The 15,196-nt window shown below is 34.9% G+C and overlaps 1 protein-coding gene across 1 annotated transcript in view; it reads right to left on the bottom strand.

Annotated features, from left to right (window-relative positions):
- Positions 1-15,196, bottom strand: part of MTA3 (metastasis associated 1 family member 3) — a 139,369-nt gene that overhangs the window by 38,178 nt on the left and 85,995 nt on the right. The window contains 4 exon segments of the mRNA XM_032215812.1: positions 11,311-11,533; positions 12,479-12,630; positions 12,956-13,080; positions 14,793-14,851. Of these exon segments, the coding sequence (XP_032071703.1) occupies positions 11,311-11,533; positions 12,479-12,630; positions 12,956-13,080; positions 14,793-14,851 (559 nt within the window).

Genomic DNA, 15,196 nt, shown 5'->3' with positions numbered 1-15,196 from the left:
AATGTATCATCAGCAACACATACCATATTGATAAAAGATTCAGGTGGAAGAGAAGGAGAAGGAGGAAAACTCTGGCCAATTATCTGAAATGTTCCATAATTAGCTGTCACATGAACTGAAATAGAGTGGCATATGAATGTCATCACAATATCACTAATAAGGCTCAATTATGGAACAAAAACAGGAATAATTTGTAATAATGTCACTTTTACCATCTGATCTGATATTAGATCTCTTGTACTTCCCCCCACCTCTTTGAGCTTAAGAAATCTATCAGATGTTGTCACCACTTCCTATTTTTTAATTATGATTAGTTGTACACTCAACCAGATGTTTAAACTGGCATTTTAAATTTGGCATTTTAATCCACCTATTGATTTCTTCCCAAGGATCTAAGACAGGCAGATTCTTGCAAATCTTCCAATGCACCATTGTTGCTACGTTGCCATGACATGGTTTGTAATCATCTGTGTGATCTTATTGAAGGAGCTAACTAGATGGTCCACTGTTTCTTCATCTTCTTTGCAGAGGTGACATTTGCTGTCTATTTCTGTCTTTTCAATTCTGGTTTTGTTTGTATTTTTAATACAATACAATAGCAGAGTTGGAAGGGACCTTGGAGGTCTTCTAGTCCAACCCCCTGCCTAGGCAGGAAAATTGATCTTGTGTAGTCAGAATTAGCCCCTCTGCCTCTTTCTTCAACTTTCCTGTTCTTAGCCATTGTCATTGTTGTAGTCTGCTTACCTGTGTGTGTGTGTGTGTGTGTGTGTGTGTGTGTGTGTGTGTGTAGTGGCAGCGGTGGAAGGCTCCACCCACCCACCCGGATGCTACTGTGCATGCGCAGTATACCACTGTGTACTGGTCATATAATATTTTGACTTGTCATGTCTCTTTTCTGTTCTTCATTTGGTATTATAGGCCAGTTTGTTCTGTTCAGTATTCAGTAAATCTTCATATTGTATTAGCTTCAGTGCATCTTCTTTGTGCCCTTCAGATATTCTTCCAATGCCAATTTTTTGTTCATCAATTGCTTGGTGTGCTTCCAACATTCCACACCCATGCTTCTTGTTAAGTGGAGTCTGTCAACATCATTAGGTGGGAATGATTGTTATTATTTTTTTGTTCTTCCTATTCAAGGCTTTTAGTTATGCTTGAGCCCAGTCCACTATTCTAGCTATACACAGTATCTAATGACTGGAATTGTGCAAGTATTAATCACTTTGAGGGTACTTCCGCTACTGAGTATGGACTTGAAGAGCTTATTCACTCTCATGATTTATTCAGTTCTTCTTGACTTCAGTGTGCTTTATATTATCAGTTTAGAGAATGTCCATGTATATGGAGTGAATGAACTTCATCCAGATATCAAATTATTTCCACAGCACATAGCGCATAACACATTCCATAGCACATTCCTTCAGTTTTCACTATTTTTTCTAATGATGGTGGGAGTGGCATATTTGTCAAGTCCAAACTCCATTGCACTACTAAGCTGCATATATAGACAGTGTTGAGCAATGATTCCACTGTGATCATTGATCAGCAACTGTGTCTTCTATTGTGCCATTGATTTTTGCATGAAGCATTTGATGTTTCTACTGTTATTTCTTGGCACTTAACTAGCCAATCATGTGGCAGAGAGTTACAATCTCTTCTTTCTCTGCTGTTTGGTCAGTTTCTTTTCTGCTGTGATGGAAAGCCCTTCTTTTCAACCAGATGCTGTCAGACTACCTCAAACACAACATCAGTTAGCAATTTTAAAGTTGTTGGTAAGTAATTTCCCCCTCGTGCCTGGTGATGCCCTTTGTTAGCTCTTTCATTAGCAGATAAGTTTTGCCAGATGTTAACCATTCTTCAGTTTCACTTTCTTGAAATATGATGTTAATTTGCTTGGCTATGAGTGGGTGTTGACCAATCAGATGCTTCATGCTATTTATCTTCACCTGGTGCCGACCAATTATTGATCTTTCTTGCCCTTTTCTCCACCATTTTTGCTGTTATTACAAGTTCTTTCATTTCAGTTTCTTTTTATTCCTATCCAACTTTTTATCTAAGCTGCATTCTTGTTGCATTTCTTTGGGTATTCCCAAACTTCTTCCCAGAACTGCACAATTTATTTGTTATAGGTGTTAGCTGGTCATCACAGCTTCTCCTCCATTGATGGATTGGGACAAATGTTTCTGATTCAGCTGAGACTGGTGATTCTGCCTGAAGTGTGCAATTTGAAGTTCATATCTGCTGATCTTCTTGGCTATACCGGTTATTTGCTGCTTTCCTGTTTTCAATAGTTCCCTTTCTAGATGATATTTGTCAGGTATTCTTTGATCTTCTTATTCTTCTTTCATCTGTTCTATCTGGTTTGCACCTGAGCTTACATTGCTGATCTTATTTTCCAACGTGATTTTCCATTTTGGGGATGGGTTATTTAGTCATGTTTCTTGTTTGCTGATTTTGCATCCAAGGTCTTATGACTGCAGCAGTGCTGTATTTCAGTTGGTTAATTTCTTGCAGTGAGCTGGTGCTTATATTCACTATTACAGTATTGGCATGTTTTAAAAGTTGTATCCATTTTTTTTAAGAACAAGCTTCAATGCAGGCAACCTTATTCTCTTATTTTGTGGGATTTTAGATGCTCTGTTATTTTTCACTTCAGTTAGCCTTGTTTTTCATTTAGATGAGCTTGTTCTTTCTGAGGAGAAAAGTACCAGGTTTGGGAATGAATTAGAGGGTACCTGGTTTGGGAATGAATACATGAATACATTCAAAATTATTATTAATTGATCTTCTATGCCAAAGCATCTAGAAGCAAATTTCAACATAAGCAATGATAAAATAATGTCAATACATGAAAACGATATTGAAAAATGTCCATTAAAAAGGTATCAGGGAGAAATATGGGTACTGTTGCTTAGACATGTATCAGGAAAGTGACTTCTGTATTCAGGAATATTAAGATCCCAGCAAAGTCTGAAGACTGTTCAAAGCAAATATTGAAGGCACTTAAAAGTGTAGCACATAGCACTAAAAATACCAAGATATTCTAACATTTTTCAAAGTTAAAAATTTGGTGGAAGAGAATTTTTAAGTCTGAATGAATGTAAATAACGTTTAAAAGTTTTTTGATGCACCATGATGCCATACCAAATGGAATTTAACATCTTTCCACTTACCAAACCCAAATAATGCATGTAACTATATAACCTTATTTTTATTTTTAATTGTTATGCAAGGAGAGAAAGTTTTAAAGTATTGGAGAATAAGAAGCTGGTTTCTGATAAGTCAGGCTTACTGGATCTGAGAATTCATTTAATTCACTTAACTATGGAATTAAATAATGGATGAGTTCTTATGCAAGTAATATGCATATTGTTAAGACTGATTTCTTTAATTTTTAGGAATGGCCCATTTATTATGCTTTTGATCCACTAAAACATGGGAACTCAAAACTGAATAGTTTGCCCCAAGCATTTTCAATGTAATTCTATCAGCCTATCTCCTACTCAATCTGCTATTTGTTTTTAAATTCAGATAAAAAGAACATAGTGTAAGCCAATTTTGCTTCAGTAGAAATTCACAAGCAGATAAGCAAGATTATAAATTTCCTACTTCATTAATTCAGCATATGAAAAATAATAGCACTCCAAATTCTCTAGAAACCAGAGATACAATGGAGAAAAATAATTTATATGAACTGCATACAGTATTTTCCAGGTTTGAAACTTTTGTATGCCAGGGCACAATTTGTTATGAGAAATAAAAAAAAAACTGTAGGGCATAAAATCAATAACTGAATTCATTCATAAGCTTATATTACTTATTTTTTCCATTTAAATATTGAAACAAATACATAATACATCTATATAGTTTACATGAACTTTGGTACAGTTTTTCCCCACTTTATAACATCAGCATAAGAACATATTTGGAAAATCAGGCAATGGACAGATTTGAAATGTATGAATCCAAAAGGTTCAGAATGTTATTTTATATTCTCCTTTCCTCTTTTTCTGTTTCTCTTTTCCTGACCCTTATCCCCAATAATTATTCCAGATTAATAAATAAATTAGAAAAGGAATTTACTATAGGATCTTGTTAAGACTTCATTTCTAGATAAAATAATTAAAAATATTGATAAAATCTAAGTGATTAGACAATTATCTAGTAAGACTGTATTGAGCACCATCTAATCGTAACCCTACATTCATGGGATGGGGGAGGGCAGAAGATAGCAACATTTTCCCAACAGTAAAAGCTGTTCAACAACAAAGCAAACTGTCTTGCTTTTGTTGGAAGTTCTTAGACAGAGACTAGGTAGGGATGCTGTAGTAATGGATTTCTCTACAAGGGAGAAAATGAAATATGTTCTGTGAGTTTAACAGAGTTGAGAATAATCTGCTAACACACAGGTTCATCCATCTTTGGAATTCTTCTTTATTCATTTCCAAAATTTGACTTTTAGTGGCTTTGTTTACAATCATAACATTATTTCAGCATGCATCTAGAGTTAATACATTTGAGATACTTTCCCCCATTTTTTTCTCAGTCCAGTGCCTTAAAATGGTGTTCAGCATCTTAAAATACTGTACAACCTCTTTTCCACCCAGGATAAATTCAGTTTGAGATTCTTTCTTGTAATTCTTCATCAAACTAATAAGAATCAAAATTGATTTTTTACTCATGCAGTTTCAAACAGTATTATGTTCTTTCTTTGCTGTAGCTTTCCTATTGATTTTCCAACTTTCCATTTCTGTTTCTACTCGATATTAAAGCACTGAATTTTCTTGCATGCCAAATTCATTTAATCCCAAATTGGGGCAGAAGAACTTAAATAATTACCTTGTTGATTATCCTAAAAACCCTGACCCCTAGCTGTACGGCGATTTTTTACAAGAGTCCTTGTACAATAAAAATTTCCCTCTGCCCAAAGTATCTCCACCACTCTATTAAATTTGACTGCTTTTTTCCTCTTAGTCAGGGCACCTCAATTATTTCTGTCTAGGAAAATACCTGCACCTTTCTTTAAAAGAAGAACAAGGACAATCAGAATGTAGAAAGCCTGTTTCTAGTTCTCTGAAATCTGACTAGAGTCACTCTGAACATTTGCTTTTCTTGAAAATTGTATTCAATTCCATTGGTTTTTTGCTGGTGTTAGTAGATTTCCAAGTTTCAGGAAAAGGCTCTGATGATGGGAAAGGGAAAAAGGGGAAAAAAAGAGGATGACTGGCAGCAAGGTGGATGGATTTGGTTGCAGTAGTGATGAGGGCAACATTGGGAGATCTAAAAGATCAGGTTAGGGACAGATTATCATGAAGAAAATCTGTGAGGTCGCTAGGAGTCAAAGATGACTTAATGGCACATAGTCACAGTCAAAATTCCCAAGTAGGTTTATAAGTTTATTAGAGATTCAGAAGGTCATGCACTTTTCTGCTTTATAAAGCAACATCCCAAACTCTCCCCATATAATCACCCTTCTTCTACCCAAAAAGAAATGTTGTAGGGACTTATGAAAAGTCCAGTACTACATGTGGGATAACTACATTCATCTGTCTCCAAATGTGTTATCTATTGAAGGCACATTTATACAGGAGTTATTCTTATTGCCCTATTTTTAATATTTATACTGATGCCCCCTCCTACCTCTAGAGTGCTTTCTCCAAATTTCATGCACCCATTATTTTGAAAGACTGGACAGTTCAAAAGCAATTCAAGCTTACAAATGCTTTGCAAAAATCTAATCTTCACAGCCATGTTCATTTGCTTTATAGATGGCAAGATGACAAATCTAGGAAAATTAGATAGTATTTTTAATGTATTTATGTGAAATGATCACATGGCAGACAAAATTTTTGCACATTTTTCCTTTAACCAAACTAAGCAAAGCCCATTTTTTGTGCAATTCCCACTGTTTTATATGTATTCTGATGGAACTTCCATTAAGTTATGAAAACATTTGAAATGTGGGAGTGACAAAACATTTTGAGTTATTGTTGAGCCACAAATGGCCAGCATAAATATTAAGTTCCTGGACATAGAAGTCTAACTAATAACTAATGTTGAAAGCTCTAAACTGTTATCTCTGAATATCAAATTAACTTTTTCTAGTATAACAATAGTTAATTTGCCCTACTTGTGGTCTAATTCAAGTCTATACCAATTTCCTCTTTGTTATTTGTTATTTTTAAGCATTATTTGTCCATCCATTCGTCTCTGTGTGTGTGTGTGTGTGTGTGTGTGCATGCGCGCACAAGTGCATTTGAGAAATTACAGCTAAAAGCCCTGCAGTTAAATACAAGAATAGCAGCAAAGAATTTCTCCCATTCCCCTCATATATTATTTAAACACTGCACTGTATTCAAACATATTTTTGTCATCAATTTCTCTGGAGACTAAACACATTTACAATATTTTAAAAGCAATAATCCCCTTGTGACATTCCCCAGTTATTCATGGTGCCATTGGTATCAGCCATGATATCAACATCTCTAATGTTGTTTCCAATTTGGCAATTTTGAGATGTGTGGACTTCTTAAATTCTGGGAGTTGAAGTCCATGCATCTTAAAGTTTACAAGTTTGAAAAATGCTGTTTTAAGCAACCTGATTTCTCTCCAGTGTTGCAGAGAAGAAAAATAAAAAATTGGAGAAACAGGGATTATGCAATGTCATTTGTACTATGATGTCATTGCTGCAAAAAGTATTATAGTTAGAATGTTGTTATATTATTTCATAAAAGCTTGTGCAAATAGTTACATGTACAAACAGCCTAAGATGCAAACAGTAATCCTTATGTTTAATATTTTTGAGATATTTTTTGAATATATTTTAGTTGCAAAGTTAGTAGGTTTTTTTTCTGAAGGATCCAGGATTTCTGCAGGCATTTTTAATCATTTGCAAAAGCTTATCTTCAAACATATACTTAAAACTATGAGAACGCTCTAAAAAAAGCTTTAAAAAACACATTAGTATGCAATGTGTTTCTTTACTCTCAAATGTAATAAACTTCATTGTAGATCAATTTTATGCTGAAAATTGGCAAACTACTAACTTATTCCACTAGTTTGACCTTCTTCATTTCCGCTTGCCTGCTATTAATCTGAAGGTGCTGTGCATGTTATTACTGTTCCTTATCTTCATTTTACATTTTGACATTTTACAAGCTCATGGAGGTTCCTTGGCAACACAAATTAAAAGAATGGGAAAAAAGATGTAAGTAAAGGTATATGAATAGCAAAGAATGGCATTTTCAACACCACTGTATTACACAGGGAGATTTCTGCACCATGGTTGATTCAGTGAGAATCACAGATCATAGCTCAATGTTAACATTTGGGAGTAACTAGAAATTCCCAAGGCACTGCTGTTTGTGCAAATTCCTGAGCAGCCAAATTCTTTTTAGCACTGTAGTCTTGATTATGTGCCACTAAATGAGTGACATGCTTAGCAAACATGGAGCTAGATCTTCTTTGGGGTGATTTATCCCAAATCTGGTCTTTCGGGTTCTTCAAGAGTATACCTATTGCTATCCACTTGCTAATGGTCATGTGTTCTATTTTTTTTCCTTCCACATTTTCCAGAATTAGAGAAGCTAGGCTTTTTGCATAATGTATGCAAAATACAGTAATTGAGCCTGAACATTTGTTCTTCAAGTGAGAATTCTGGATTGATTTCTTCTACAATCATTTTTTCTCAATTATCCATGTAATTCTTAGGAGTCTTCTCTAACATCAAAGTTCAAAAATGTCAACTCTCTTTTTATCCTGCTTTTTTAAAGGGCAATTATCATTTTCATTTAAGTGTTTCACTGCCTGATTCTTTTCTGTGAAAAGAATTTACCAGATCACAGTATTTGACTGTGCAAGATCTGGTACCCTACAGTTAATCTGCAACATATTTCTTGACATCTGACTCTTTTATAGTTGATCCTAAAAGAAACAAACTATCCACCACTTCAGTATCTTGTCAGTTCTAAGACTGCTTGCTATACTATCACTGTGTGTTGGTGCCTTCCAGTCAGCCTTGACTCCTGCCAACTGCCTAGAGAAGTCCCTGCAATTTTCTTGGCAAGATTTCAAGTGTCTTGCCATTGTCAGCTTCTGAGGGCTGAGAGAAAGGGATTGGCTGAAGGTCACCCAGCTAGCTTTGTGCCTAAACTGGGACTAGAACTCAGTCTTGCGGTTTCTAGCATGATGCCTTAACCATCACAACAAACTGGCCTCACATTTAGTTATTGGCTTAATGTTTATATTTAATTTTAACTGTGCTTCTTGACTTCTACTACTAGAGCTTTCAGATCATATTATTCCCATCTATCTAGGTAGCATCACCAGCATAATGCAGGTTATTGTTTGTTCCTCCAATTTTAAAGCCATGCTCATCTTCCAATATATATCCAGTACGCAGCTTGAATATCTAAAGAAATGTTACTCAAAGGTGTTTCCTTTGCTGACCTGGAGCTAGCCTGTTTCATCATGTTTAGAGATCTTCATATCTAAAAAGATATCTAAAAAGAATATCTAGTCCTCACCATTGCAAAACCAATTGGTGCAATTTGTAATTGAAGCCAAATATACTGTATTCCACTAATTCTTTTATTATAGTCTTCCAGATGCTGGATCAAGATTAATTATTTAAAATCTTTTGTCAATAGCAAAACCTTCAAGATTCAATTTGATAGTACTGTAGAGCAACATCTAAAGTATGTAAATAGCAGCTTTCAAAGATCGCATTTCAAGACCGAATATTTTTTGGAGGAACAAACTTGTGACTGTTTACTCATTATTTCCCTTGAGTACCTGACATTATGATTGCCTTAACAGTATACCTTTATTTCCCTTTGCAGATGTAATAGTAAAAAAAAAAAAAAAAAAGACTGCACTATTCTGCAAAAAGCCCAGTAAAATCATGGAACCGAAGGAAAATTGTGTAACTAAATGACATGCAAACTAAACTTACATACTTTTAGGTTCTCAAAAATTGATCATACTCAATATCTTATTGATGCTATTTGATGGTATAATCAAATGGTATAATGGTATAATTAGCTGTCACGAATTAGTAACACTGATTTTGTGTGTAAGTATCCACAATTAAGAAAAAATAAAGAAATAGAACATGAATTATGAAATAAATTGTAACAGGTTAAATAATATTGCATATTATTTATAATCTATGTCTCATGATATCATGGTGTATAAAATATTTAAGAGCTTAACAATTTTAAGATGTCCAAATGTATGTTCATTTGTGATGGATGCTTGTCACATTGCCCAAATAATTAGGTCCAAATCTCTATAGAGAAATGGATCCAACTAAAATAGTCCTAAACCAGCTCTTGTAAGAATATTAATAGTACAAATAACTTAAAATGCATTATATAAATTAATGTTTACAAACTACTCTATATATTGCATAGCAGTTTATTACTAGTTCATTTGGGCATTACTGTTAGCATCCCACTGGATATAAATTAACCTGGTTTTGAAGAACCATAAACGGGTAGTAGGTGTGTCAGAAAACCCTGTATATCCTGCTTAGAGACAAGGAACAGACTTTGGGTCAAGGCATCTCTCCCTCCTCAGTCTCATATTCACTAATGTACCACATGGTGTGTTATTTATTGTATGCCTAGAATTAATTCTATCTTTCACAATAGAAAATGATTACATTACATAAAAGTGTTACCCACTTTAAAAGCAAAGCTATCAATGAAAAATTTAAATAAATGAAAAAAAAAGTGTGAGAGCTATGTTTTGTGAAAAGAAATAAACGCATGAAGAAAGGCTTAAAATAATATGGAAAAGAGTCTTTAAATTTTTTTCTGAAAAGTGTTCAACTATTAAAATCCTCTTTGCTTCAACTCTCAATTTGCAAAACAGAGGCAAATTTTAACATATAAAAACATTCACATTTTAAAAATAACTCTAGAGTTACCTCCCAGCCAGACCATTTTAATGCACGGGACTGCCCTTGAAGACTTCCAGAAGCTTCAGCTAATGCAAAATGCAGCAGCATAGGTACCAGTTCTTCTAGAACACATGTTACACCTCTGCTCCACAAGCTGCACTGGTTACCAGTCTGTTTCTTGGTCCAATTCAAGATACTTTTTTTGACCTTTAAAGCCCTAGATGGTATGGGATTGGGTTATATAAAGTATTGTGGCTCCCTCATCTACCCATCTTAGCAGATCCAGCAGAACGGGTATGCTGTGGCTCTCACTGGCTAAGGAGCTACAGTTGGCAGGTCCTAGGCAGTGCCCCTTTTCTGCTGGGGTGGCCCATTTTATGGAATATCCTCCCTCCCTAGTTTGGTATACATTGTTTTTAGCATTGTTGTACACCACACAGAGTCACTTGTTTATGAGATGAGTGATCACATAAAATTTATGAATAAAATAAAATGTTAAAAATCATATAAAACAGCAACTCTGTATATTCAGTCACTTTCCAGTAAAATGATACTGAAAAAATGCACGCCATTTTGACTCCCTTGTCCATCACTCAGAAATGTGAGAATCATATGACAACAATTAGCTGACCAATGATGCGGAAGTGAACTGAGAAGCACAAAATGTACAAAAAGGAAAGGATTCACCTTAGGGATGTCTTATGTGACAGGGGTCCTAGGTTTTTGCTACTGCCATTAAACAAATGACAAGAACCTACAGCTACCTCAAAAATAGTTCATTTCTTGTGATGAAATGGCCATTAGGACAACTCATAAAATTATCCTGAAATTTGTCCTAGTATATGTCTTTCAAAAAGTCTTCTGCACCTGCTTTCATGCTGTTCCAGTAGAGAAGGTCATTAACAAAGATAAAGTGCAGTGCCATTATCTGAATATTGTCCATGAATATTAATATTCATTCTTAAACTAATGGGATTTTTAAAATATAATTTCAATGGGCCATGTTTGGATCTACAATCAATTTAATCAATCTTCATACTATATCAAGAAATAGTTTGTGAGCCTGTTTTCCACCAGATAAATTAAATATTGAGAAATTAAAGGAAATACATGGCAAAAGTATCTGAAGCAGGTGCACAAATCTAGGATAGTCTGCCCATTATTTGCTTAAGAAACCTATTTTATTATTCAGTAAGTAATAAATTTATTTTTTCTATAATTTTACATTAGTTTTAGAAAACTTTCTTTGGTGACAAGACAAATGAAAATAAAATTAACACAAAGGGAATACAGACAGAAATATGTTTATTGCCAAAATAATATTAATAATAATAATAATGGACAAAAAAAGACAACAGAAAGTGGTTGGAATAATGACATATTAAACTAAGAATTTAGAAACATCTTACATTCTGCCCTAATGGCAGCACAGTTAATAAGGGCAAAAGGTCTTCTTGCAGCTCGCTTCAGTTGTAAGGTATTTCTGCAAACCTGGCGGGCAAGTTTAGTCAAATATGTAGTATGAAGAAAGAAAGATTGACGTGTCTTCACTGCAGATTTTGGACTACCAGTGTTCCGGACTGGTATGCCCTGAGTTGCTTGTCGTGACATATGTGTTCGGACACACGAATCCTGAAATAAATAAGAATAACAATAATAACCACACTGGCACCCAAAGTCAGTGGTTTTAGATGGCCAATTATACAAATCAAATCAAATCAAAATATGAATAAATTTTCATTTTTGGTCTATCATTGTATTTCTTTTCTTTTTTAAAAAATATTTTTGGTCTATAACCACCCAGAAATTGTTCAGAGATTGGTGACATATACATTTAATAAATAACAAAAGGAAAATAACAGTAACAACAATAACAATGACATTGAATGTAAACAAATTTCTGTCTGGAATCCCATCTATGCATTGATCTGTATCTGTGTTGGACTCTGAAATTATCAAGAACAAACCTAAAAGTTCATTCCATAGAAAGGAGCTTTACAAGAGACAGGCTCAGGCTGAGTGGACACTTTGCAATATCCAACAGGAGGTTCCAATGTTCTTGCTCCCTGCTCTTCTATCACCTACCTCTTCTTTAGCCATGGCCTCTTGGATGTACATATTGCTGTGGCTGAAGAATAAGACAACTTCATTTTCCTACTAGGCAAGATACATGATGAAAACCTATCAGGACAGCCAAGCTGGAGGAAGAGGAGTCAAAATTGAGACTGATGATCTGGAGTTGTATCAGGAGGAAAACAGGCAAGACAGAATTGGGAATGGAATGTGGGTGCAGCATGGTTGGCCAAGTAAGTGGGAAGTGCAAGAAATTATTCAAGGAAGTTATGTCCCTAAATTCATACTTAACTACTATGATGTAGATATAATTCCAACACACTTGGTAAGCACTAAATTGGGAGATACTGTAACTTAGTAGCATACACAAAACTTGTAAAAGTTAGCTGACTGAGTAAGTCATACAATGATTTAAATATATTTTAATATATACAAATAAAATGAAGCACATGAATTAAGATAAAATAGCAAAGATGCTAAGTACTAACAACAATGAAGCATTACCTCTGTGGTTTGATTGGGTGAAAATCTATCTTCATTTGTTAGAGTTGGCATTTTAAGACCACCATACTTTTTCCAATAAATCCAACATGGTGCACATAATCTACACTGCATGTTGGGTGGACCCCAGGAATACCATTGATGCGACTGTGTAACTAAAAGAAGAAGAAAATAAAATCTAGTCAATCTATGTAGGACAAATATTTACTAATATATTTACACATAAATATAGAGGCACAGGATGACAGTATACTTTTTCAAAAATAGCATAGACTAATTGCACGCTCTCTTTACAATGATATATACATACTTAAAGCTCTTGATGAATGATATACACATAGAACTTTTTGTGACTCGATTTCTCCATTCATTTCACATTCTCCTTTTTATGAGGAAGCTACTTCCAGAAGAAAGGGTTCCATACACTTCTCTGAGGACATGCATGCACACGCACACAGACGCATGCACACTTTTACTTACTGTAGCAACTTTCACAAGCACGGCCTATTAGTGAGTTCTGAGTCTGGTGTGGTGCTCCAACTGCCCCATTCATGGCGCCTGGTTTTCCATTATTGCTGGATATCTGACTGGGATTCGGTTTGTTGCTTTAAAATGATCACACATGCATTAATTGCATGAGCTATATGGCAGAAACATTTTTAAATAAATTCTTAGCTAACTACAAGAGCTATGTGAAAGTTTGATTCAAAGGTTGGTTAGCAATTCAACTGAGCCATGAACCAAAATGACTTTGGTTCAGATGATCAATATGATCTGAATCAAATACGTTTGAATCAAATACGTTTGAATCAAAGTGTTAAATCAACTTGATATGCCACATCAAATGGAATCAAATCATTGATCCACACATTTCTACTGCTGATATAATTGTCAAGAGTACAGGTAAATGCTACTATATATTTTCTATGAAAATGCCAAAACATGTTTAAAATGCTTAGATTTTTCTCAAAAAGCTGTAATTTATTACCACACTGGTTACAACCGAGTTCCATTTACTATAGAAGAAAGTTTTGTGATTGCTATAAAAAAATTCTCCATATGATGCTATAAAGCAGGAGCGTTTAAAAGTGTAACTTTTAAGGCCTGTGGACTTTACCTTTCAGAATACCCCAGCTAGCCATGCCTCAGAGTGGCATCTAGCAATTATTCTGAACTTCACCCTAAACCTTCAAGTAACTCCCACTATGTGATGCAGCTTCACAGAAAGAAGCATTGCCAGTAGTGGGATGACTACAAGAAACAGAAAGTCCCAGAAATAAGCATGCAGGGTTTTAAAGATAACATCTAGAATCCCGAATTACATTCAAAAGCCTAGTGGGACCCAGTGTATCTCACGCAGAAATGATGTTACATATACACATTGTGGTATACTATAATTTTCTGTATGACATTTGGGACCAAAATCCTTTTCAAGTGCAGCCTGATCTACATTACACTGCAATATTTCAACCAGGAAGTGGTTGAATGACTGAGGAATACCGCCAGATCTAGGAATGGGCATAACTGGTACACAAAAAGGATTTTTTCAAAAGCTTTTTGGATCCCAACTGGCATCTGATCTTCAATGTAAATATCCACTCTATCTGGGAGAATTAACTCAATCTATGATAATAGTGGAAAACATCTAGATTGAGGGTGGGAGTCTTAAATTCAGAGTCCCTTGATCTTGTTAGGGTGGAGACAAAGTCTGTTTTTCCCTAGCCAAACCCTCAAATCCTCCAGACACTGGAAAAGAGTCTCAACAGCCTTGGACAGTCCAGAGTAGAGGTGTATAAATGACATAATAACATGCAGATGATTTTAACCCCATACTAATGAATGGCCTCAATAAGCAGCTTTCTGACATTAAATAGGAGCAGGAGTCCTATGGAGCCCTGCAAAGCAGAGGACTAGGGATAGACTCCTCACTCCCCACCAATACTGACTGGAACTGGTCTCAAGAGGATGGAGAAGAACTTATGCCCCCACTCTCAATCTCCTAGGTTGCCACCAGAAGGATACCAATATCTTCAAGGAGTAGAATGGATGCACTTCCTTGTTCTGGGTCTGCCAGAAGCTACCCAGAAGCATGATCAATGACACCTCAGTGCTGTAACCCAGCCTGAAATCTGATTACTGCTTATGTGTATATCAATAAAAATTCAATCTATATATATATATATATATATATATATATATATATATATATATATATATATATATATATATATATATATATAATAAAAAAAACTGAGATTTGTTGTCCATACACTGAAATTAATTTTAAAATAAAAGTATTAGTGTTTGTTATACTTACTAAGTTGGTATGTAAACTTGTTTTAGTTTACTCTCTGCTTCAGCAGCTTTTAGACGTTTCTAATGGAAAAGATGAATAATTTAGTGCCTAACACAATGTTAACATTACAATGTTGTGCAAAATATTACTTTAAACTTCTTAGTCTTTAAGACATATATCAGAGGCTTCAGAGGCTTCTGTCCATGGAGATTTGGCTGCAAAGGCACTCAAGGAAAGGGTTTTGCTATAGCGACACTTCACTTCTAGATATCCCTTCCAGATACAATTAGACTCTACCAGATTTTTTATTCACTTGAGTACTCATAGTTGGGTTTGAATAATTTAATTTAATTACAACTTAAAAATAGCAACCTTAATGAAAACTTTTAACAAAGCTGTTTTAAGAATCATTCAGTCACTGTAGG

Source organism: Thamnophis elegans, chromosome 4 (assembly GCF_009769535.1).
Source record: "Thamnophis elegans isolate rThaEle1 chromosome 4, rThaEle1.pri, whole genome shotgun sequence".
Taxonomy (NCBI): domain Eukaryota; kingdom Metazoa; phylum Chordata; class Lepidosauria; order Squamata; family Colubridae; genus Thamnophis; species Thamnophis elegans.
This window is presented reverse-complemented; position numbering and strand designations above follow the sequence as displayed.